Source organism: Heteronotia binoei, chromosome 19 (genome assembly GCF_032191835.1).
Source record: "Heteronotia binoei isolate CCM8104 ecotype False Entrance Well chromosome 19, APGP_CSIRO_Hbin_v1, whole genome shotgun sequence".
Classification (NCBI taxonomy): Eukaryota; Metazoa; Chordata; class Lepidosauria; order Squamata; family Gekkonidae; genus Heteronotia; species Heteronotia binoei.
In genome coordinates, this window is record NC_083241.1 from 40,736,419 (window position 1) to 40,759,817 (window position 23,399).

Below are 23,399 nucleotides of genomic sequence, written 5' to 3' on the forward strand. Positions count from 1 at the left end.
CCCACTCGATGCAGCCAATCCTCCGAGCTTACAGAGTTCTTAGTACAGGGCCTACTGTAAGCTCCAGTTGACCCGTTCTGTGGGGTGCGCGTGTGTGTGTACAGACCTACTGCCTGTGTTGATACTCATGCACATGGCTCATTTTGTTTCTCATGCCAAAAACCATCTGCTTTCTTTGTAGCTGCGCTTGGAAGCCCTCCACCAGATCCTGGTGCTGCTTTCTGGGATGGAAGAGAAAGGCAGCACCCCCTCGGGAGGAAGCCGCCAAGGTCCGGGATTTCCGTCTTCCTCGCTCCTCACTTCTGTGAGGCTGCAGTTCCTGGCCGGGTGCTTCGGTTTGGGTACCGTCGGGCATGCAGGAGCCAAAGGGGAGAGCATCCGTCTCCATCATTATCAGGTAAGAGATAGCGGGAGGGCAAGGAGGTCATTCGGGCATTGCATCCTTTTTGGCGTCGTGGTTAAGTGTGCAGACTCTTATTTGGGAGAACCGGGTTTGATTCCCCACTCCTCCACTTGCAGCTGCTGGAATGGCCTTGGGTCAGCCATAGCCCTGGCAGGAGTTGTCCTTGAAAGGGCAGCTTCTTGGAGAGCTCTCTCAGCCCCACGCACCTCACAGGGTGTCTACTGTGGGGAAGGAAGGTAAAGGAGATTGTGAGCCACTCTGAGTTTCAGAGTATAGGGTGGGATATAAATCCAATATCTTCCTTCCTTCCTTCCTTCCTTGATGGGCTCTAATGGAGTGTGGACTCCAGAGCCAGTTTGGTGTAGTGGTTAAGTGTGTGGACTCTTGTCTGGGAGAACTGGGTTTGATTCCCCACTCCTCCACTTGCAGCTGCTGGAATGGCCTGGGTCAGCCATAGCTCTTGCAGGAGTTGTCCTTGAAAGGGCAGCTGCTATGAGAGCCTTCTCAGCCCCACCCACCTCACAGGGTATCTACTGTGGGGAAGGAAGGTAAAGGGGATTGTGAGCTGCTCTGAGACTGTAGTGGTTAAGTATGTGGACTCTTATCTGGGAGAACTGGGTTTGATTTCCCACTCCTCCACTTGCAGCTGCTGGAATGGCCTTAGGTCAGCCATAGCTCTCGTAGGAGTTGTCCTTGAAAGGGCAGCTGCTCTAAGAGCTCTGTCAGCCCCACCTACCCCACGGGGTGTCTGTTGCAGGGAGAGGAAGGGAAAGGAGATTGCAGGCCGCTCTGAGACTCTGTCCTTGAAAGGGCAGCTTCTGGGCAGGCTCTCTCAGCCCCACCCACCTCACAGGGTGTCTGTTGTGGGGGAGGAAGATAAAGGAGATTGTGAGCCGCTCTGAGATTCGGAGTGGAGGGCATCATCATCATCATCAATCTCCTCCTCCGTCTCCTTTAATGCAGAGAGAATTTTTTTTTAAAAAAGCTAGTAGCTGTTCAGAGTTGAGAAGGAACGTAAGGGCTGCATCCAGACCAGCCACAGTTTGGACCGCGCATGTACCTGAAATCCTCCACGCGTTCCTCCAGCCCCGTTTGTGGGGTCAGGAGATTGAAGGCTCTGATATACTTTAGCTGCAGTTTATGATGCTTGAGCTGTGGGTTCTTGAACAAGTTCTGAAATTCTAAAGGAAGGCTTAATCCTGGTTCGCAATCCCTGGTGGGGGGAAGAACTCCTGTGTTTGGTTTGGTTTCCACAAAGCACCCAAGTAAATTCTGGCGAGATTTTGTTCCGGTGCTCAGATATTTCTTACGAAGTGCTCCATGCTACCTAAATCAATGCTGGTTATTTAGAAAGCCCTGTGTCTGTATGAGCATGAACGAAACCCAGTGTTATCATCCTCCATCCAGGCTAGAGAGTCCCGGGGCATTCGTAGCCGCTCACCAGGCAAAGTCACGTGAGATGTAATTTGATTGAGACTGACTTCTCATCTCTGGAGCACTGGGCAGAATTCATGCTTTGGACTTGTTTCTGTCACTTCCGTGGAAGGCTGGCCACGGGCCCTGCATTTTTTCGATAATTTTGGTTTTAAACAATTTTATTAATAACATGTGGTAACAATATCTGTTTATATCATTACTATCCCTAACCCATATGATATTTTCAAATCCCCCCTCCCTCCGTTACTAGACTCCCGCCGAAGTTATATACTTGAGTTCACTTACAAAGGTACCCTTAACCAATCAAAGTTCAATTTCTACCTTTTCTCATACTCATTATTGAAAAATTGTCCAATGTCTTTTTACATTCCACTCTTTCTCAATATATCCTCTAAATTTCTTCCACTCCCTTTTAAACACTTCCAAATCATAGTCTCTTAAAGTTCTTGTTAGTTTGTCCATCTCACTCCACAATAAAACTTTCACGATCCAATCCCATTTCTCTGGTATTTTTTCTTGCTTCCATTTTTTCGATAGTTTTGGACAGCTTTTCCTTTCGTTTGCACAGTCTTGAGAATTCTTGTGGTTTTTGCTTGTCATATAGGACGGCATCAGGGCAGCGAAAAGGAGCATCCAGACCGAAATTCAGGTGGCCGTGCATAAGATTTACCAGCAGTTATCTGCAACGTTGGAAAGAGCACTGCAGGCCAATAAGCACCACATAGGTAAGGGGGCTAGAGCGGGCGGCGCTTGCCCTCTCCTTGTCGAAGGAAGACAGTTCCGATTTTGAGCATGTGCTATTTTCTCAACCCCTCTCTCCTTTTGTTTGTGCGTTAGAGGCACAGCAGCGCCTCCTGCTGGTGACCGTGTTTGCCCTCAGCGTTCACTACCAGCCGGTCGACGTCTCCCTGGCCATCTCCACCGGCTTGCTGAACGTCCTGTCCCAGCTGTGCGGCACGGACACCATGCTCGGCCAGCCGCTGCAGCTCTTGCCCAAAAGCGGCGTCTCCCAGCTCAGCACGGCTTTGAAAGTGGCCAGCACCAGGCTCCTTCAGATCCTGGCCATCACCACCGGGTAAGCGCGGATGGACTTTAAACGGCTTGTTTTGTGATGGGGCCACCACCAAGGAAGGCCCCGCAGAGGAAGGCAGTGGCAAAAGCCTCCTCTGCTCTTCACTCACGTTGAACGCCCCAGCTTGAGGTTGCTGTAAGTCAGTCGCGACTTGATGGCATGGCATGTAATGTACACAACAATGTTGTAGGAACTTGAAGAGCTATGTTATCTCCCCTTTCTTGGAAGGGAAAAAGAGGACAGCAGCATGCTGATTTGCTTCCCCTGCTGTAGATTTCCAAACTTTTACTCCTGGAAAATGGGGAGATGACTCCCCCAAAGAGCAGTGGCAGGCTTCTCCTGCTTCTTATAAACTTAGGTGCTGTTGTTTGATGATGAAAGAGAGTCACCGAAACAGTCTCCCCCCCCCCCCCCAGTGATTCTGTCTGCTTTTTCCAAGAGTAGTTCCGACCAAGGCACGCTCAGTTAGATTCCCTCCGCCTCTCTTTCTGTGTGATGTACCGGTGTCTTTCTCTGAGAGAGGTTTCGTAGGACTTTTCAGCATTTCTCAGAGCTGCGGGAGCAACCGTTCCCTCTTCCCCGTGGCTACTAACCTTTGTGTTTCTGCACAGCACCTACGCTGACAAACTGAGTCCCAAAGTGGTCCAGTCTCTGCTAGATCTGCTGTGCAGCCAGCTGAAGAACCTCCTGTCGCAAGCCGGGGTGATGCTCCTGGCTTCCTTGGGGGGGAAAGAAGACGGGGAAGAGGAGGAGGAGGAAAAGGCCGAGGCCAACGGAGAGAGTGAGAGGAAGGACTTCAGAGGTAGGGACCAAGTTGCTGTCGTGTTGCTGCTCACAGGAGGGGAGGGTTATTGGCGGCTCTGTAGCCGGAAGATTTCAGATGGGGGGGGGGGCCACGGAATAAAATTTTGGGCGGAGGAGCCCCCCGCTCTGGCAGCCCCCACCCTTTCCGCCGCCATTGCTCTGGAGACCCCGCCCCCTTCCCTCCCTCCAACCCACGTGTTAAAGCATTGGCTCCTGGGGCTCTTTCAAGGCAGCCCCCCTGCTGATCAGTGAAGCCGCCAATTAAGATACTGAAATGGGCGTTTGAGAGAGAACTTGGCTGGAAGTTTCAGTTGGCTTACGAGGAAGCTGCAGGAGCAGCGGAATGCAATCAAAGCCGGAGTTTGCGTGAAGGCAAGAATTTGTCCTTCAGAAGCCAACAAGCAACGGAGGGACTCCTGTGGAACTTTATTGTTGAGTCTTAGTGCTCCGTTTGGAAAATGAAGAGACTGTGTGGGGTCCTCCCTGAAATACTGTATTTGAGACTCTTGTTTGGCTTTAATTTCTACTGGGTGAATGTATGCCTACTTTTGTAGGCCGTTCATTATATGACATAATACAATTTACTTAATTTTGTATTAACTAGTCAAGAGTGTGTGTTTTTGCACAATATTTTTGATATTTTTGATCAGTGGGAAAAGGCACACCGAGACCGGCGAATCTGGGGGAAGCGGAAGGAGGCAATGGAGTTGCCAGCCTCTGCGTGGCTTTTCCCGCTGATCGGCGTGGTGGGGGCTGCCTTGAAAGAGCCCCAGGAACCCACGTTTCTGGGAGGGGGAAGCGCTGCGGAGAGGGGCGGGGGCCGCCAGAGCCGCGGGGAGATCAGAGGCCAGAAAAGTGGCAGCAGAGAGAGCGGGGCCTGCGAGAGCGGAGGGAGAGCAGGGCTGCTAGGAGAGGCCATGCAGGTGGTGGCAGCTGCAAGCATAGCCAGCTTCAAGAGGGGATTGGATAAACATATGGAGCAGAGGTCCCTCACTGGCTATTAGCCACAAGGTATAGGTAGGATATTCTGTCCAGGGCAGTGATGCTCTGCGTTGAACGAGATGGACCATTGGCCCGATCCAGCAGCACTTACGTTCTGTTATTCACGTGGGCCAGTAGCACAGTGATAAGAACCAGTTTTCTGTGTGCATAATAATAATTTTTTAATAAACCCACAGGGGCCCTGCGAAAACAGCACGCCGCGGAATTGCACCTCGGAGACTTCTTAGTTTTTCTCAGAAGGGTTGTCTCTTCCAAAGCCATTCAGTCAAAAATGGCTTCTCCGAAGTGGACAGAGGTGCTGCTGAACATCGCCTCTCAGAAATGCTGTTCAGGTACGACGTATTCAAAATATATCCTGCAACTTTTAAGCACAGGAATGTGTAGTAGGTTTTTAAGCACAGATCTTGTACGTTCAGTGAACAGCTATAGAATTGCGGATTATAATATGATTTGCCCGTTCAGGCTACATCAGGGACGGCCAAAGTGCAGTTCGGGGGCCGCATGCAGCTCTTTCACACATATTGTGTGGTTCTCGAAGCCTCTGCCATCCTGTTGGCTGACTTGGAGAAGGCATCTTCTCCAAGCCAAGCAAGCCGACAGCTTGGAGAATGCATTTAAAGTTAAAGTTACTTTCTTTCCACCTCTCCCCCTCTCCTCTCCCTCCCTCCCTCCCTCCCTCCCTTCCTTCCTTCCTTCCTTCCTTCCTCCCTCCCTCCCTCCCTCCCTTCCTCCCTCCCTCTTTTCCCTCTTTTCCTTCCTCCCTCCATTCCTCCCTCCCTCCCTTCCTCCTGTCTTTCCTCCCTTCCTTCCTTCCTTCCTTCCTTCCTTCCTTCCTTCCTTCCTTCCTTCCTTCCTTCCTTCCTTCCTTCCTTCCTTCCTTCCTTCCTTCCTTCCTTCCTTCCTTCCTTCCTTCCTTCCCTCCCTCCCTCCCTCCCTCCCTCCCTCCCTCCCTCCCTCCCTCCCTTCACTGTCCTGCGGCTCTCAAACATCTGACATTTATTCTGTGGGGCTCCTACATTAAGCAAATTTGGCCACCCCTAAGCTGTATACTGTCTAACAACTGCACTTGTGAGGTATTTTTGATTTGTTGTGCTTGGGTGTGGTTTTTGAGAGCCGTCTCCTGCTTCCTCCTGCAGGGGTGCCCTTGGTGGGCAATCTGAGGACCCGGCTGCTGGCGTTGCATGTCCTGGAGGCCGTCCTGCCTGCCTGCGAGTCAGGCGTGGAGGATGACCAGATGGCACAGGTCTGGAGAGCTCACAATCTCTTAAAATTAAACCTTCTTTAAAATGATTATTTATAAAAACTTTATCTCATACATTCTACATATATATCACCTCACCAAAAAAAAAAAAAATTGGGATTCTACTAGGATGCAGAGTAAACTTTAAAAAATAAAGTTTGAGCAGCGCCTTGCACAATTGAGAGAAATATCAACAGAAAATCAGGGTGTCACATTCTCAGGGTGCAGGCAGGCAGGAGTCCAAAGCCAGTCCAAGGTCAAAGTCCAGGAAGTCAAGCAGGAACCAAGTCACCAATGCAGAATCACAAACCGGAATCAGAAGTCAATGTCCAAAAGCCAAAAGGTCAGGGTGCCAAGGAAATCAAGCAGGTCAGAATCAGGAAGGAGCGTGGATGCAAGCCAGAGAATAGACTTGTTGCTTCCACAAGGTTACCAGGTCCTGGGTGGGAGCTATACGGGAGTCTCCATCAGCCTGCTCCCTGGATGGCAGTGACTCTGCTAGAACTCAGGGCTGAGAGACCTGAAGCCTAGGCATGCCTCATGTCTTTGCTCTGAAAGTTCTTTCCGGAACCTGCTTCGAACTCTTGAGATGGGAGGAGGAGAGCTCGGAGGAGATTGATCGTTAACAGCTGACACTGGTGCCTGGAGAGTGATTGATGGGCCAGCTGCTGTTTGTTCAGCTGAGGATCTGGCTGGCAACTCTTCCAGGTCTGTCAACCCTTCCAGCTCCTCGTCAGGGCTCATGACACAGGAGAAAGGCCAACAGTATGTCTCGGGTCTGATCAGGAAATAGCCTCCACAAAAGGATTTGGAATCCACTCCATAGCACAGGAGAGGGTCATCTTGCATACTCTCCTTACCTGAAATACCTGGAGCCTGCCAATAAGAGGAACCCTCCCCCCTCCAAATTCACATATAGACTGTGGTGGGGGGGAGGGAAGGAAGAGGCCAAAGCAGTGGGCTTACCATCTAGCAGTGACTCTGCTAGAACTCAGGGCTGAGAGACCTGAAGCCTTTGTGTGCCTCGTGTCTTCGCTCTGAAAGTTCTTTCCGGAGCCTGCTTTGAACTCTTGAGATGGGAGGAGGAGAGCTTGGATTCATCTATTGACTAAGGGGCAGGGGGGGGGGAGGCCAAGGCAAAGGGCTCACCTTCCCAAAACCACTTCACAGATAGTGACTAGTAAAACCAGTGAAGCGGCAAGAAAACCCTACCAATCCATCCCCAGCTGCAATGCCCTCACTGTGAGCGGAAGAAAAGATGTTTATTTAGGAACACTCCTGTTAATTGAATGCGCTTGTGACTGCCAGCGTTTCGACTTTTGATATTTTTTTCCCTCCTTAAAATTAAATCTTGTACAATTCAAGGCTGCAGCAGGATAGGATGCTGCTGGGTCAGTTCAGTTCCTGGAGGGGAGACCTGCTGGGAACTCTGTCTTCTGCTCTGCTTTGAGGGCCGCAATAGAAGACCAGGGAGACATGAAGGCAAAAACAAGCAAGACACAAATCACCGCCTCTGAAGAATTAGGGGCAATTCCGGTAGCCTTGGTCCCTTTAAAAAGATGACATAGTTGATCCCGTGATCGCCTGGAGAGGAGGCGGCTGAGAGGTGATAGGATCACCTTGTTAAGTACTTGAAGGGCTGCCCTATAGAGGATGGTGTGGAATTGTTTTCTGTGGCCCCGGAAGGTAGGACCAGAACCAGTGGGTTGAAATTAAAGAAGTTTCTGGCTCAACATTAGGAAGAGCTTCGTTAGAGCGGTTCTTCAGTGGAACAGGCTTCCTCCTTGGGAGGTGGTTCTCTCCTTCCGTGGAGGTTTTTAAGCAGAGGCTAGATGGCCATCTGACAGCAATGTGGATCCTGTGAATTTAGGGGGAGGTGTTTGTGAGTTTCCTGCATTGTGCAGGGGGGTGGACTCGATGACCCTGGAGGTCCCTTCCAACGCTATGATTCTGATAGAGCAGTTCTTCAGTGGAACAGACTTCCTCAGGAGGTGGTAGGCTCTCCTTCCTTGGAGGTTTTTCAACAGAGGCTAGAGGGCCATCTGACAGCAATGAAGATGACAGCAATGAAGATCCTGTGAATTTAGGGGGAGGTGTTTGTGAGTTTCCTGCATTGTGCAGGGGGTTGGACTAGATGACCCTGGAGGACTCTTCCAATTCTATGATTCTATGACTGTTAGGAGCGGTTCCTCAATAGAACAGGCTTCCTCCTCAGGAGGTGGTGGGCTCTCCTTCCTTGGAGGTTTTTCAACAGAGGCTAGATGGCCATCTGATAGCAATGAGGATCCTGTGGATTTAGGGGGAGGCATTTGTGAGTTTCCGGCATTGTGCAGGGGGTTGGACTCGATGACCCTGGAGATCCCTTGCAACTCTATGATTCTGATAGAGCAGTTCTTCAGTGGAACAGACTTCCTCAGGAGGTGGTGGGCTGTCCTTCCTTGGAGGTTTTTTCAACAGAGGCTAGATGGCCATCTGACAGCGATGAGGATCCTGTGGATTTAGGGGGAGGCATTTGTGAGTTTCCCTGCATTGTGCAAGGCGTTAGGGGACTTGATGACCCTGGAGGTCCCTTCCAACTTTATGCCTCTTATGATCTTGAAGTCCTTCCATGCTGCCAGCAGGATCTGGTTGATGCTGGCTGTTGGATCTTCCACGAGGCAATTATGCAGTGCTGGACAGTGGGAAGGAGGTCAAAGTATGTTTGTGCAAAGGTTTTTGGATCCTGCCAGCTTTCCCGCCATCCCACCCCCCTACCCCCCAACTTTGGAGACTGTGGAGCTGGCATGAACAAAAAGGCAATTGGGTGGGCTCCGGTGCAGTGAGGGCAGGAGTTGAGCAAAGTCATTTTCCTCTTTCCTTGGCAGAAAAGCTGGTAGAATCCAACCTGGTGGCTTAATTGTCAAGGGTGTTGACAGGTGGATGCAATTTCTGACAAAGATGGACAAAGAAAGAGCGGATTGTGGATTTCACTGTCGATAGAGCTGTCCAAAAACATTCTGCATATAAAATTGTGCCAGAACTGAGATAGTAAACGGCCTGTTGTGTAAGATTTAAATTCCACCTCCCCCCCTTTTTTATTATATATAAAAGTAAGGAGGGGAAATAGTTATAAATTAATAGCACCATGCCAAGTTAATTGCTACCTGACAAATTTGATCCATTGTATAGGAATTGTGATGATAGACATAAAGTCGCATTTGACATGCCAAGAATTCATTTGTTCTCAAATTTCGTTGTACATCAGGTAGTGGAACGGCTGTTCTCCTCTTCTGTCTGACTGCATGTGGGAGAGTCCAGTTGCTCAAGCCAAGCACACGATTCAGGTCAAAGAAAAGGAACAAGAAGTGAAGCTTCAGGTAGGAGATTCGGCGAGTCGTCTTTTCTCTCCTCCTCCCCCAGAGATTTGTTTGACTTGACCAGAGGTGGAAATTCTAGCAGGAGCTCCTTTGCATATTAGGCCGCACCCCCCCCCCCCCCGATGCTCTTTTTTTGTAAGCTCTCGGAGCATTGGCTACATCAGGGGTGTGTGGCCTAATATGCAGAGGAGCTCCTGCTAGAATTCTACCCCTGGACTTGACCCCATTCCGAGGTGTTCACACGTTGTTTCTGATAGAAGCAGGGAGAATCCGAAGAGGAGGAGGAGAACCTTCCGATCCAGGAAGTGTCGTTTGATCCCGAGAAAGCCCAGTGTTGCATCGTGGAGAACGGACAGATCTTAACTCACGGCAGCGGAGGGAAAGGCTATGGATTAGCATCCACTGGAGTCACTTCTGGTTGTTATCAGTGGAAGGTAAGAAGAATAAAAAGGCATACTCAAGACTTTCAAGATGAGAAGGAAGGTTGAAGGAGCTGGGCATGTGTAGCCTGGAGAGGAGGCGGCTGAGAGATGACAGGATCACCATCTTAAAGTCCTTGAAGGGCTATCCTATAGAGGATGGTGTGGAATTGTTTTCTGTGGCCCCAGAAGGTAGGACCAGAACCAACGGGTTGAAATTAAATCAAAAGAGTTTCCGGCTCAACCTTAGGAAGAACTTCCTGACTGTTAGAGCGGTTCCTTAGTGGAACTGGCTTCCTCCTTGGGAGGTGGTGGGCTCTCCTTCCTTGGAGGTTTTTAAACAGAGGCTGAATGGCCATCTGACAGCAATGTGGATCCTGTGAATTTAGGGGGAGGGATTTGTGAGTTTCCTGAATTGTACAGGGGGTTGGACTAGATGACCCTGGAGGTCCCTTCCAACTCTATGATTCTAGGAGAGACCCGTTGAAGGCAGCCTCTTGGTAAATCTGTGCTTAAACCTGTCATTGTATAAATCATGTGACCGAATTACTAAATAAAGAATTTATGAAAGTTTAAATGACCCTTGTGTAGAAATAACAAATTTTGCATACAAAAACATACAAGTCTCTATACAAAATTCTCTCATACACTTTCAAAAGGCAGAAATGTCCAATGTTTCAGATATAAAGATCTGTCTTGACTCAACATTCAGTACCCCCCACAATCCTCAGGGCGTGCTGGTTAAAGACACACACTCCTATTTAGTCACCCATGGATCCATGTTACTTTCAGTTTTTCCCATGAAATAACGCATGGACTCTTATCTGGGAGAACAGTTTGATTCTCCACTCCTCTGCATGCACCTGCTGATGTGACCTTGAAACAGTCACAAGTTCTTGCAGAGCTATTCCTCTAAAGAGCAATTTCTGTCAGAGCTCTCTCAGCCTCACCCACCTGACAGGGTGTCTATTGTGAGGAGGGGAAGAGAAAGGAGATTGTAAACCACTCTGAGACTCTGCATGAAGTGCAGGATATAAATCCAACCTCCTCCTCCCCGCCCCTCCCCCTTGCCAAATTCAGGGCTGGGAATTTCGGAAAACTTTCTAGTGCTGCCTGTTTTAACCTGAAAGTATTCCCCTGTAATGTTGAGTTCCTGCTCAACATTAGGAAGAACTTCCTGACCGTTAGAGCGGTTCCTCAGTGGAACAGGCTTCTTCGGGAGGGGGTGGACTTTCCTTCCTTGGAGGTTTTTCAACAGAGGCTAGATGGCCATCTGACAGCGATGAAGATCCTGTGGATTTAGGGGGAGGTATTTGTGAATTTCCTGCATTGTGCAGGGGGTTGGACTAGATGACCCGGGAGGTCCCTTCCAACTGTAGGATTCTATGATTCTGTGAAATAAACTCTTTTTTTAGTTGAGTGGCCTTTTAGGTCCAAAACGCATTATCCTAATTATTTCTGTATCATTATTTCTGTATTGCTTATTGTTGCTTCGAGATGGGTCACTGTATTAGTCTGTCGGTAGCATTCAAAAAGAGTTTCACAGAAGCTCCTCCTCTACTGCAAATGTTCGTCTTCAAGATGCTGCTGGGCTTTTGCTCTTTTCTGTTGTTTTGAGCACCTTTGCATTGCCTCCTTTTAGTTCTACATTGTGAAGGAGAACCGAGGCAACGAAGGCACGTGCGTGGGAGTGTCTCGCTGGCCCGTCCACGACTTCAATCATCGCACCACCTCGGACATGTGGCTGTACAGAGCGTATAGCGGCAACCTGTACCACAATGGGGAGCAGACCCTGACGCTGACCAGCTTTACCCAGGGGGACTTCATCACCTGTGTGCTGGACATGGAAGCAAGAACCATTTCCTTTGGTTATAACGGAGAGGTATGGAATGGCTTTCTGGGAAACAGGGTGAAAACAGGGCAGGTGGGAAAGCCTGATCTGTACTCGTTTCATGGTTTGATTACTCAAGAGCCAGTACAGTGTAATGGCTAAGAGTAGACTCTAATCTGGAGAGCTGGGTTTGATTCCCCACTCCTCCTCCACATGCAGCCAGCTGGGTGGCCTTGGGTCAGTCACAGTTCTCTCAGAGCTCTCTCAGCCCCACCTACCGCACAGGGTGTCTGCTGTGGGGAGGGGAAGGGAATTCAGTTGTAAGCCGCTCCAGGACTCCTGTAGGTAATGAAGAGTAGGGTATAAAACCAACTCTTTCCCACCTCCTCTTCCTCTTTATTATTTCAAGGACAGTCATTTAGAAAGAGGGGAGGGAGATGTTTTGTTTGGTAGTGGAAGATCGGACTCAGAATAAAGGGTTTAAATTACAGGTGAGGAGAGATATTAGCAGGATATTAGGGAAAGCTTTTTTAACAATAAGGGGCCGTTCAGTGTTGAGATAACTGGTAGCCCAGGGGTGTTGCGGGTTCTCCATTCTCAGGGGTGTTGAAGCAGAGGTGTTATTAATCAGGGGTGAATTAGGTCATCCAACATGGAGCAGTGGGTTAGACTGGATGGTCTCCAGACCCCCTGCCAGCTGGTGTAGTGAGAGAGCCAGTTTGGTGTAATGGTTAAGTGAGTGGACTCTTATCTGGGAGAACCAAGTTTGATTCTCCACTCCTCCCTGCTGCTGGAATGGCCTTGGGTTAGCCAGAGTTCTCACAGAGCTGTCCTTGAAAGGGCAGTTGGTGTAAAAGGATCTCTAAACCCCACCCACCTCACAGGGTTCTGTTGGGGGGGGGGAAGTAGAGGAGATTGTGACCACACTGAGATTCAGAGTATAGGGTGGGATATAAATCCAATATCATCATCATCTTAATTTGGTGAGAGCCAGTTTGGTGTAGTGATTAGGTGTGTGGACTCATCTGGGAGAACCAGGTTTGATTCCCCACTCCTCCACTTGCAGCTGCTGGAATGGCCTTGGGTTAGCCATAGCTCTGGCAGAGGTTGTCCTTGAAAGGGCGGCTGCTGTGAGAGTCCTCTCAGCCCCACACACCTCACAGGGGGAGGGGGGGGAAGTAGAGGAGATTATGACCGCTCTGAGACTCTGAGATTCAGAGTATAGGGTGGGATATTAATCCAATATCATCATAATCTTCTTAATTTGGTGAGAGCCAGTTTGGTGTAGTGATTAGGTGTGTGGACTCTTATCTGGGAGAACCGGGTTTGATTCCCCACTCCTCCATTTGCAGTCCTTTCAGCCCCACCCACCTCACCAGGTGTCTGTTATTGGGGAGGAAGGTAAAGGAGATTGTGAGCCACTCTGAGATTCGGAGTGGAGGGCAGGATATAAATCCAATATCTTCTTCTTAATTCTATGATTCTATGTGACTCCTCGTTGTATATTCCACCAGGAGCCAAAACTGGCTTTTGAAGATGTGGATGCTGCAGAATTATACCCTTGCGTGATGTTTTATAGCAGCAACCCTGGAGAAAAGGTAATAAAAAACGTTAGCCTCGGCGGCCCGTCACAGCTTTGTCAGGGGCCAGTCAGGTGGGTGGCGTGCGGAGGGGAGACAGAAGGCAGGCATCTCGACTGAGTGTCTTTGTGGCGGGTGTCTTTCTCCACCTAGGTCAAGATCTGCGACATGCAGATGCGCGGCACCCCGAGGGACTTGCTCCCGGGGGACCCCATCTGCAGCCCCGTGGCCGCCGTGCTGGCGGAGGCCACGATCCAGCTCCTCCGCATCCTCCACCGCACAGACCGGTGGACGCACGGCATCAACAAAAAGATGATGGAGCGGCTGCGCAAGATCAAGACGTGCCTGAAAGACTCGGGGGCTCAGAAGCTGAAGAAAAGCCGCTCCCTCCAGAGCCGAGACGAGAGCGAGACCCGCGAGGAGAAGGAGGAGGGCAGGGAAGAGGAGAAGGGGAAACATGGCAGCCGGCACGGCCTGGCCGACCTCTCCGAGCTCCAGCTGAAGACCCTCTGCGTGGAGGTGTGGCCCGTGCTGGCGGTGATCGGCGGAGTCGACGCGGGGCTCCGCGTGGGGGGCCGTTGCGTTCACAGGCAGACGGGGCGGCACGCCACCTTGCTGGGCGTGGTCAAGGAAGGCAGCACGTCGGCCAAGGTCCAGTGGGACGAAGCGGAGATCACGATCAGGTACAGCCTGGGACGAGGTCCCGTCTTTTAAATCGAAAGCGTTTTTGGCTGAACAGCGTGAAGGACTTCCGGACAATGAGAGCGGTTCCTCAGCAGAACAGGCTTCCTCAGGTGGCGGCGGGCTCTCCTTTGGAGGTTTGCAAAGAGATGGCCATCTGACAGCAATGCTGGTTCTGTGAGCTTAGTGGGCAGGCAGGAAGGGTGGCCTCAGCGCTTAGTTACTGTGAGCCTTTTTTTACACACCCAGGGAAATCCGATTGCCACTTTGGGGTCAGGAAACAGTTTTTCTCTAGGTCAGACTGGCCCAGGGATTCTGGAGCTTTTTTGCCTTCTGGGCATAGAATGGAGGTCACTGGGGAAGTTGCGGGGGGGAGGCAGTTGTGAATTTCATGTGTTGTGCAGGGGGGTTAGGCTACATCAGGGGTGGCCAAACTTGCTTAACGTAAGAGCCACACAGGATAAATGTCCGATGTTTGAGAGCCGTAAGATATGGACATTAGACGTTTGAGGGAGGGAAGGAAGGAAGATGAGGAGAGAGGGAGGGAGAGATCGAAAGGAAGCAACTTTAACTTTGAATGCATTCACCAAGCTGCCGGTTGGCCTGGCTTGGAGAAGTGATTTAAAGAGACAAATGCCTTTTCCAAGCCAGCCAACAGCATGGTGGGGGCTTCGAGAGCCGCGCAATATGTGTGAAAGAGCCACATGTGGCTCCCGGGCCACAGTTGGGCCACCCCTGGACTAGATGAACCTTCCACCTCTATGTTTCTTTGTTTCCCAGTTGTGTGGGACTCAGAAAAATGTCACATTTTAAAGCGGGCGGCGGCAACTAGTAGTATCTGTAAGCCAGTCAGAGGTCCCGGAGAGCAGTTTAGGGATAAATTTTAATTGCTTACCAATATTCAAGCGCTGTGATTTTCAAGGGGCTAATTTGAGGCCCTTTTCCTCCTTGGGATTCCACGTGAGAGTTTTGTGCCATTTTGAACGAAAGGTAAATAATGCCAGTGACGACGTGGGACATTCTAGAGAGGTAGCAAAAATAAAGGAGTTGGCTGCTGTAGATTTTCCGGCTGCGTGGCCAGGGTCTCGGCATTGTGAGACGTGACGTTTCACCAGCAGCTGTGACAGTCACATCAGCTGTGACTGGCATCCTCAGAGGTGTGACCCCGAAAACTGGAGTTCTCTTTTGGTCAGCTCGCGGTTTTCTGGGTTACACTTTTGAGGATGCCAGTGACAGTTGCTGGCGAAACGTCGGGTCTCACAGGTGCCAAGACCACGGCTCCGCGCAGCCCGGAAAATCTACGACAGCCAATGGACTCTGGCCGTGAAAGCCTTCGACAACATTTTACGAATCAAGGAACTCGGGAGGGGTGATTTGGAGACCTGATTTTGGAAGCAGGCTGCGGCTCACAGGAGCTTGCGCACTGCTTATTGGTTGCGCTTTGTCGTTTGCTCTTGAGGAGTGTGCATTTTCCCAAACCATGTATGACTGAGCATTTCTTAGCAATTGACTCGGTAAATATTTCGAGTTGCATGTTTTGTTGAAAAAAAGAAGTGCATACTTTTGTGACCTTTTCGTTGAGTGTCACCTCTTCTCCCATGATCTGATCACAACCTGATTTCTTCCCCCCCCTCCCCTCGTTGCTTACGTTTACTTTTTTTAGACTGTCGGTTTGTTTAGCTTCTGATCAAATATATTTTACATCTTATTTTGCCTACATTATTTCCTGTACTTTTTTCCTCCTGTCCTATCCCTCACTCGCTTCTTCCTGTGTCATTCTGGTCTTTATTAAAGCTTCCCAACTTTTTGGTCGCCTAGTGACACGCCGTTGTACAATCTGGAACCTTGCGAGCCACTGCCCTTTGACGTCGCGAGGTTTCGGGGACTGACGGCCGCCGTGTTGCTGGACCTGACGTATCTGACGGGGATCCACGAAGATCTGGGGAAGCAGGGCGTCAAGAGACACGAGAAGAAACACAGACACGACGTGGAAGACAAAAGTGACGTAGACCTGAAAACGGATGGGGACTCTACGTCAGAGGCACGGTCGGCGCCGAGCACTGAGGACGTAAAAGGACACGGAGCTACAAGTTCCAAATCAGACAGTGAAGTGGCTTCGTTTTCTTTAGAAACCATTTCTTTAGGCATGGATTGCCAGCATCCGAATGCGGAAGGCAAAAGAAAGAATCATGAACACGCTTCCAAAAATCATGACGTGGTGCAATCAGAAATCCGGGCCGTGCAGCTGTCCTACCTGTACCTCGGTGCTATGAAATCCCTCAGCACTCTTCTCAGCTGTAGCAAATATGCTGAACTGTTACTAATCCCGAAAGTCTTGGCGGAGAGCGGGCACAACTCTGACTGCGCCAGTTCCCCCATCGTCCACGAGGATGTCGAAATGCGCGCCGCCTTGCAGTTCTTGATGCGCCACATGGTGAAACGGGCAGTCATGCGCTCTCCCATCAAGAGGGCGCTTGGGCTGGCAGATCTGGAGCGGGCGCAAGCCATGATCTACAAACTAGTGGTCCACGGGCTGTTGGAGGACCAGAGTGGCGGCAGAATTAAACCAGGTACGTCCTTGGCAGCTTTTAATTGGAAGGGTCGATCTTGCACGTGGGTAGCTGGCTATCTTGGTTGTCACCGAGTGCTCGAGATGCTGCCTGAGAGGTTGGAGAACGGCTGTTGGTCAGAGCAGGAGTGGCCCAACCAGATGGGTCTGTGGTCTTGACAGTGTGGAAAGGGGTCCTGGTTTTTCATGTGAGAGAGGGGGCTGTTTGTTCACGCATTCCCGACTGATTTTTGCCAAACTAATGAGAAGAGTAAACCCAAAAGAGAATCACGGTGATAGGTAGCAGGAAAAAAGCACAAGGCTTTCATGATTACCAGCCTCAATCAATAATAAGAGTACAAAAGACTTATCTAAACTTATATAATATGTAGCGAAAATTGATGCCGGGTTATTTTATGTACACCTCACTGTACCTTCCAATAACCCAAACAATCAGGAACGTATGCAGATAAACTTTATTCCACTTAAGCTTTGACTCCAAATGGAAGGCTTAAAGATACATAAACTCCGAAGGCAAAAAGTAGTGCAAAAAGAAGATATCAGTAGCACAGTTCCGGATACAATAGGAGGTTATACATTTTAATATTCAGATGAACTCTATCCAAAATCTCATCGCTAAGCTTACCCTATCTTATAATCCAATACCTTTAAGGAGAATTAAATCTATGAAAACCTGTTTCAGTCTATAATAGAGCTATGCTCTGTGTTCTAAGTTTGAGCATTTAGGCTATGTTTGAGGCCTCAAACGGGAGATAGCATGAAATCAACAAAAGCTGTTAATATCTTGGCACAACTGGCAGAGAGACCCCTGTCGAGAGAGGCCAGCAGCTTCGGCTCAAAAATGCGGGGCTTTTAAAGGCTTTCCCCGGAAAACTTTTATCACTTATCTCTGTTTCATCTAATATTATTAATTCCAGTAGCTACGGATCCAGATGGCAGTTATCTTGCTTCCTCCCCGTACCGTATAAGGAGATTCCTGTCCTGAGACAACTTTCAACTTTCACACACTGACCTAGATTCTCAAATGAAGCTTTCGGCTGAGAGCAATATGGATGCTTAAGGTGCTGAAGAGCTTAGAACCTTTGTTGCCAGTTTCATAAAGAGGGCCCAGCCCAAAAGAAATCCTGCCACAGAAATTGCCATAGAATCAATGCAATCATACAGTTTTTTCTGCTGTATCAGGAGTGTTTCCTAAAGGTCTGATTTACATCCTCAAAACGAATTCAGAAGCTAAAGAGAAGAAGATGATATTGGATTTATATCCCGCCCTCCACTCTGAAGAGTCTCAGAGCGGCTCACAATCTCCTTTACCTCCCTCCCCCACAACAGACACCCTGTGAGGTAGATGAAGATATTGGATTTATATCCTGCCCTCCACTCTGAAGAGTCTCAGAGCGGCTCACAATCTCCTTTACCTCCCTCCCCCACAACAGACACCCTGTGAGGTAGATGAAGATATTGGATTTATATCCCGCCCTCCATTCCAAAGAGTCTCAGAGCGGCTCACAATCTCCTTTCCCTTCCTCTCCCACAACAGACACCCTGTGAGGTAGATGAAGATATTGGATTTATATCCCGCCCTCCACTCCAAAGAGTCTCAGAGGGGCTCACAATCTCCTTTACCTTCCTCCCCCCCTGTGAGGTGGGTGGGGCTGCAGAGAGCTCTCACAGCAGCCGCCCTTTCAAGGACAACTCCTGTGAGAGCTATGGCTGACCCAAGACCATGCCAGCAGGTGCAAGTGGAGGAGTGGGGAATCAAATGCGGTTCTCCCAGATAAGAGTCCGCGCACTTCACCACTACACCAAACTGGCTCTCCAGTAAAGAGCTCCAGCAAAGGACCAGGCCACGCTTGAAGAAGTAACTGGACTGCTGGCTGCTGTACAAATCAAATCTGGACTGTTGCGACATCATCCTCTTCACTACACCATCGGATTCTTTGGCAAGAAGTCAGCATTGGATTGCTTATGAGTTGGGACTTTATTTCCGGTAGTTTTTGAAGCGTGCATCAGTTTGTATAAATGATTGCATTGATTCGATGCTAACCTTCACGACGCATTGTATAAGGTTTGATCGTCTTTTTGACTCTTATTATTGATCGAGGCTGGTAATCGCAGAAGCCTTGTGCTTTTTTTCGGCTAAACTAACGAGAAGGGCAGGAGCAAGCGTCTTTGCAGCAGAGGCTTTGAGAGGAATAGAAGTTTGTTCTGCCCTCCAGAACTCATTGATTCTTGAACACGCATGAAGCTGCCTTGTGCTGAGTAAGACCATTGGCCCGTCGAGGCCAGTATTGTCTCCTCAGACTGGCAGCAGCTCTCCAAGGTTTTCCATATCACCTCTCCAAAGCCTTCCACATTGTCATGAACATATGAAGCTGCCTTATACTGAGTCAGACCCTCGGTCCATCGAAGTCAGTATTGTCTGCTCAGACTGGCAGCCGCTCTCCAGGATCTCAAGCTGAGGTTTTTCACGCCTACTTGCCTGGACCCTTTTTAGTTGGAGAGGCCGGGGATTGAACCTGGGACCTTCTGCTTACCAAGCAGGTGCTCTGCCACTGAGCCACCGTCCCTCTTGCTCCTCTAAGGTGGAAATGCCTGCTACTGAACCAAGGGTTTTCTGCATGCCAAACAGAGACTGTTCCATCAAGCCACGGCCCCTTTTCCAAATGTGCCCCTTTGCCACAGTTCCTCCCCCCGCCCCAGCTAGACTCAGTTCCAAATTTAGACGGTGGCTGTTTGGGTGGGGGAAAAGCCCTTCACCCCAGTCATTAGTGGGAGAGAACTGGTGGGCAGTGAAGGATTTGGCAGTTCCTTCTAAGCTGCAGAGTCTCGTGAGCAAAAATTCTACTTTGTACGCTACTGGCCTTAAAAGTTGTGACCTCCTGGCATTGACGTTGTAAGCGGCTACATAAATTATCGCGCTCTGGGGTCATCCTTCCTGAGCTAAAACAAAAATCTGTGAGCTAGCTCGCGCTAACTCAGCTTAGAGGGAACACTGTTGATTGGCACCCTTCTCTGTTGGTCCACTCGCCTTTCCTGGTATGAGCCCCGTAAAGAAAATGTTGGCACAACTGCTGCTGCCCCAGCTGGTCACTTTTCCCTTTGAGGTTCTCTCACACAAGAGAGAGTTGCACTGACTTGGGGAAGCATCTGTCTGGCATCCAGTCAGTGCAGGACAGACAGGCTGCTTCCCCTCTTCCCTTACCCCCCCCCCAAAGATCTTTGTATTTTTGCCACGATTGGAATCTGCAGCTCTCCGTCCAGTTCAGTACCTCTGCTCAGTGTGCTGATGATTCCCCCGCAGTAGCGGAGGGGAGCAGGCGCCTCTTAAAGCAGCAGGTTGCCCCATCCCCTGAGTGAGCCACTACCTTGTATTTTGGAGCTGAGGGTTTTGTTCATTAAGAAGGTCAGCCCTGCAAGGCAGGCCTCTTGCAAGCTGAGTTCCACAGACGGTTCCTCGGTAGCTGTATCCGAAACAGGCCAAAGTGCTGGGCTTAGAACCAGTGCGGTGTAGCGGTTGGGAGTGTCAGACTAGTCTTTGGGAGGCCCGGGTTCGAATCCAGACTTGTGACATGAAAGCTCACTGGGCGATCTTGGGCCAGTCGTACTGTCTCCACCTAACAGGGTTGTTGTGAGGATAAGACGGAGGAGAGGAGGAGGATGTAAGCTGGTTTGGGGAGAATGGCAGGGTCCAAGCGAATTGGCTGCGGAAAGTGCTGTCATATCACAGCCGACTTACGGAGACCTGCCCCATAAGGTTTCCAAGGCAAGAGGCTGTCAGAGGTATTTTCTGTTGCCTGCTTCCTCAGATGAATTTGCCTCTTAAGACAACCGTGCAGGCTCTCTAGTCCAGGGGTGTCAAACTCATTTATTATGAAGGCTGGATCTGACCTAAATGAGACCCTTGTCGGGCCAGGCCATATTGGGCCGGGACATGCGCATACATATTTAGGATTAGGTAGCAGATGACGGACAGTGCGTGTTAGCAGAGCGGCGTGCTATTAGGCTGATAAGAATGGTAACGCAGATAAGAAGAGACTTCACACTGAGTCTACTAAAACTATCAGTGTATTTATAAATATTTACAGATAAGTGCAGTATAATTACAATCCAGAGCTCCAAAGTGCCACGCCAGACAATCATCAATACAGAGAGAGAAAGTAACCTTGCTAGTTAGCACTTCTATAGCTCAGCCCACCAATCAGCAAATATGCTGACTCACTGTGACTGCAGGCAATTACCGGGCATTGCATCAGCCTGTCCTGTGTTTACAGTCACATGACCTCATCACTCTGACAGTAGATGACAGTAGATGATCTAAGATGCAGTAACTTATAAGCTACACAGTCACTGACAACAGATACATAATTTTTTTAAAGGACACAGACAAACGTGACTTAAAAAACCCCACAAAATAAAACATGCTTAAAACGTTAGCACTCGTTGGGTCTTAAAGGTGCTTTCTTTATATTTCTCCCATGGGATCCAGGGAACTGGGCAAAGGAAGCTCTGGCTCTTTCCTTCCTTCCCCAGGGGACCAGGAGGGGGAAGAGCCTCAGCCAATGGAGAAAATCAAGGTTTTGCTCTGTAGCTGCTGTGCGATTGAGCAAGCCTTGCAAAGCAAGCTGAGATGCAGAAGGAAGCAAGAGAGAGGGGGAAGGAAGCAGACAAGAGCCAGTTGCTTGGGGGCCTGGTAGGAGCCCTTCGAGGGCCTGATTCAGCCCCCGGGCCGCATGTTTGACACCCCTGCTCTAATCCAAGCCATGGAAGAGGAGCCTGGAAAGCAGAGATGCAGGATCTGTGGATGAGCTGCTTTTGGTCTTGGAAACACCCAAGTGGCATTGAAGGGGTTTCAGTCAACTAAAAGGTGTTTTTTTCCCCCCAGCAATATCAAGACGAGTCTGGTTTTTAACTTGGTGAATTATCTGTCTGGTTTTCCTTTTCTGCAAGGCAGGGACCTTTGCTGCAGAGAGAAATAAACCTTTCTCCCTGCGATGCAGCTTCAGTTCAAGATGTGTCAGTAGACGATTAAAGAAAGAAAGGGGCCTTAGCTGCTGCGGCTGCTGTGTTTTAGAAGACAAGCAAATAAATTGATTGCTGCGAGAATAGTTTCCCCAAGGCCACGGTAGCTGGTGGTATCCTAGCAACTAACCAGATCCTCTGCAAATGGGTTAGAGCATCGCATGTCAAGTGTAGTTCCGGTCCTGCTTCTGGACCTTATTTTTACAAAATGTCAAGGCAGAGCGTCAGATCAGCGGAGGGAGACAGTTCACAGTGTGGGCAAAAATAACTTGGGGGGGGGATGTCGCCGTTTTCAGTGGGAAAGCTTGTGTGAAATAGCTCCAGCCTTCCCTTCTGTGATGGCGTTTTTGCTTTCAAAAATCACTGTGAAAAAGAAATCATTTCCTTGTGCTAGTGTATCATTCTGTGCTCCTCGTTAAAAAGGGACTGTGACCGATTTCCCACTAGCCTCATGCCGTTCTCACTCTCCTCTTCTCCACGAGGCTTCTGTCCGATTTCACACCGTCTGCCCCGGGTCTGCAACTCGCTCCGCCTCTTTCGCACAGCAAGCAAGATCCTCTAAAAACCAGTTTCTGTTTGCCGTGCGAAAAAGGCAAAGCGAATTGCAGCCCCGGGGGCAGATGGTGTGAAATCCGACAGACGTCCCGGCGGAGAAGAGGAGCGTGAGAACAGCATAAGGCTCGTGGGAAATCGGAGTGTGTCCCTCCCACCAGCAGGGGTAGTGGTGTGTCATGCCCTGCTCTTGAACGTCCCAAAGTTATTCCTCTGGACCAGGGGTAGGGAACGTTGGCTCTCCAGATTTTTTTTTGCCTACAACTCCCATCAGCCCCAGCCATTGGCCATGCTGGCTGGGACTGATGGGAGCTGTAGGCAAAAAAACATTTGTAGAGCCAACGTTCCCTACCCCTGTCTGGACGCTGGACTAGGTGAACCTTTGGTTTGAGCCTCACAAGATGTGTCTCAGGATCTTCTTGGGTCCGATTCCAGTGAGGGGGGAGTTTGCAGCTGCTGCTCTCCACTGGCATTCACCTTTAGCATCAAAACTTTTAAATCCTTCCTAACCACTCTGGGTGCCTGGTAGCGTTCCTTCTAAGCTGTGGAGTTTTGTGAGCAAAAATTCTATTTCGTGAGCTACCGACATTAAAGTTGTGAGCCTCTGCATGAATGAGTTTGCTCTGGGGCCATTTTTCCTGAGCTAAGACAACAAAAGTCCTTCCTAACCAATGTTCCCTTTAAGCTGCAGTCTTATGAGCAAAAATTCTACTTTGTGAGCTACCGGCATTAAATTTGTGAGCCGCTGTATGAATGAGTTTGCTCTGGGGCCATTTTTCCTGAGCGAAGACAAAAAAAAAAAAGTGAGAGTGGGAGGCTAAAAAACTGAGCTAGCTCACACTAGCTGAGCTTAGAGGGAATACTGGGTGCCCGGGCGTCTTTCTGTCTCCCTCAATGAGATGAGAAATTGATTCTGCAGAAGCGGATCAGCAAGCTGAGGAGAGCGACCCAGCTCAGCAGGCCCAGACGCCGGTCACCACAAGCCCATCCGCCTCCAGCACCACTTCGTTCATGAGCAGCTCTCTGGAGGACACCACGACAGCCACCACTCCGGTCACGGACACGGAAACGGTTCCTGCCTCCGAGTCGCCCGGCGTGATGCCCCTCAGCCTCCTTAGGTACAGGCTGACTTGTGATCTGCCATCCCAGAAATGCACTGGGAAGGCTTTAATTTTTTGCTTGGCGAGGCTGCGTTTGGCTTTTTAAAGAGACAAATGCTCGCTTTCTGACAATATTTGCAAATCGTAACGAACTGAACAGCAGTGATTTGCAAATCGTAACGAACTGAACGGGAGTGATTCCCCACTCCTCCGTTTGCAGCTGTTGCAATGGCCTTGAGTCAGCCATCGCTCTTGCAGGAGTTGTCCTTGAAAGGGCAGCTTCTGTCAGAGCTCTCTCAGCCCCACCCACCTCACAGGGTGTCTGTTGTGGGGG

General features: G+C 49.8%; 1 protein-coding gene across 1 annotated transcript in view; it reads left to right on the top strand.

The window, feature by feature from the left end:
* The window catches only part of HERC1 (HECT and RLD domain containing E3 ubiquitin protein ligase family member 1), a 159,989-nt gene that overhangs the window by 52,602 nt on the left and 83,988 nt on the right, over window positions 1-23,399 (top strand). The window contains 14 exon segments of the mRNA XM_060260258.1: window positions 182-397; window positions 2,445-2,565; window positions 2,678-2,915; window positions 3,524-3,714; window positions 4,895-5,050; window positions 5,855-5,961; window positions 9,203-9,223; window positions 9,225-9,314; window positions 9,572-9,748; window positions 11,376-11,615; window positions 13,079-13,162; window positions 13,298-13,827; window positions 15,620-16,395; window positions 22,885-23,083. Of these exon segments, the coding sequence (XP_060116241.1) occupies window positions 182-397; window positions 2,445-2,565; window positions 2,678-2,915; window positions 3,524-3,714; window positions 4,895-5,050; window positions 5,855-5,961; window positions 9,203-9,223; window positions 9,225-9,314; window positions 9,572-9,748; window positions 11,376-11,615; window positions 13,079-13,162; window positions 13,298-13,827; window positions 15,620-16,395; window positions 22,885-23,083 (3,146 nt within the window).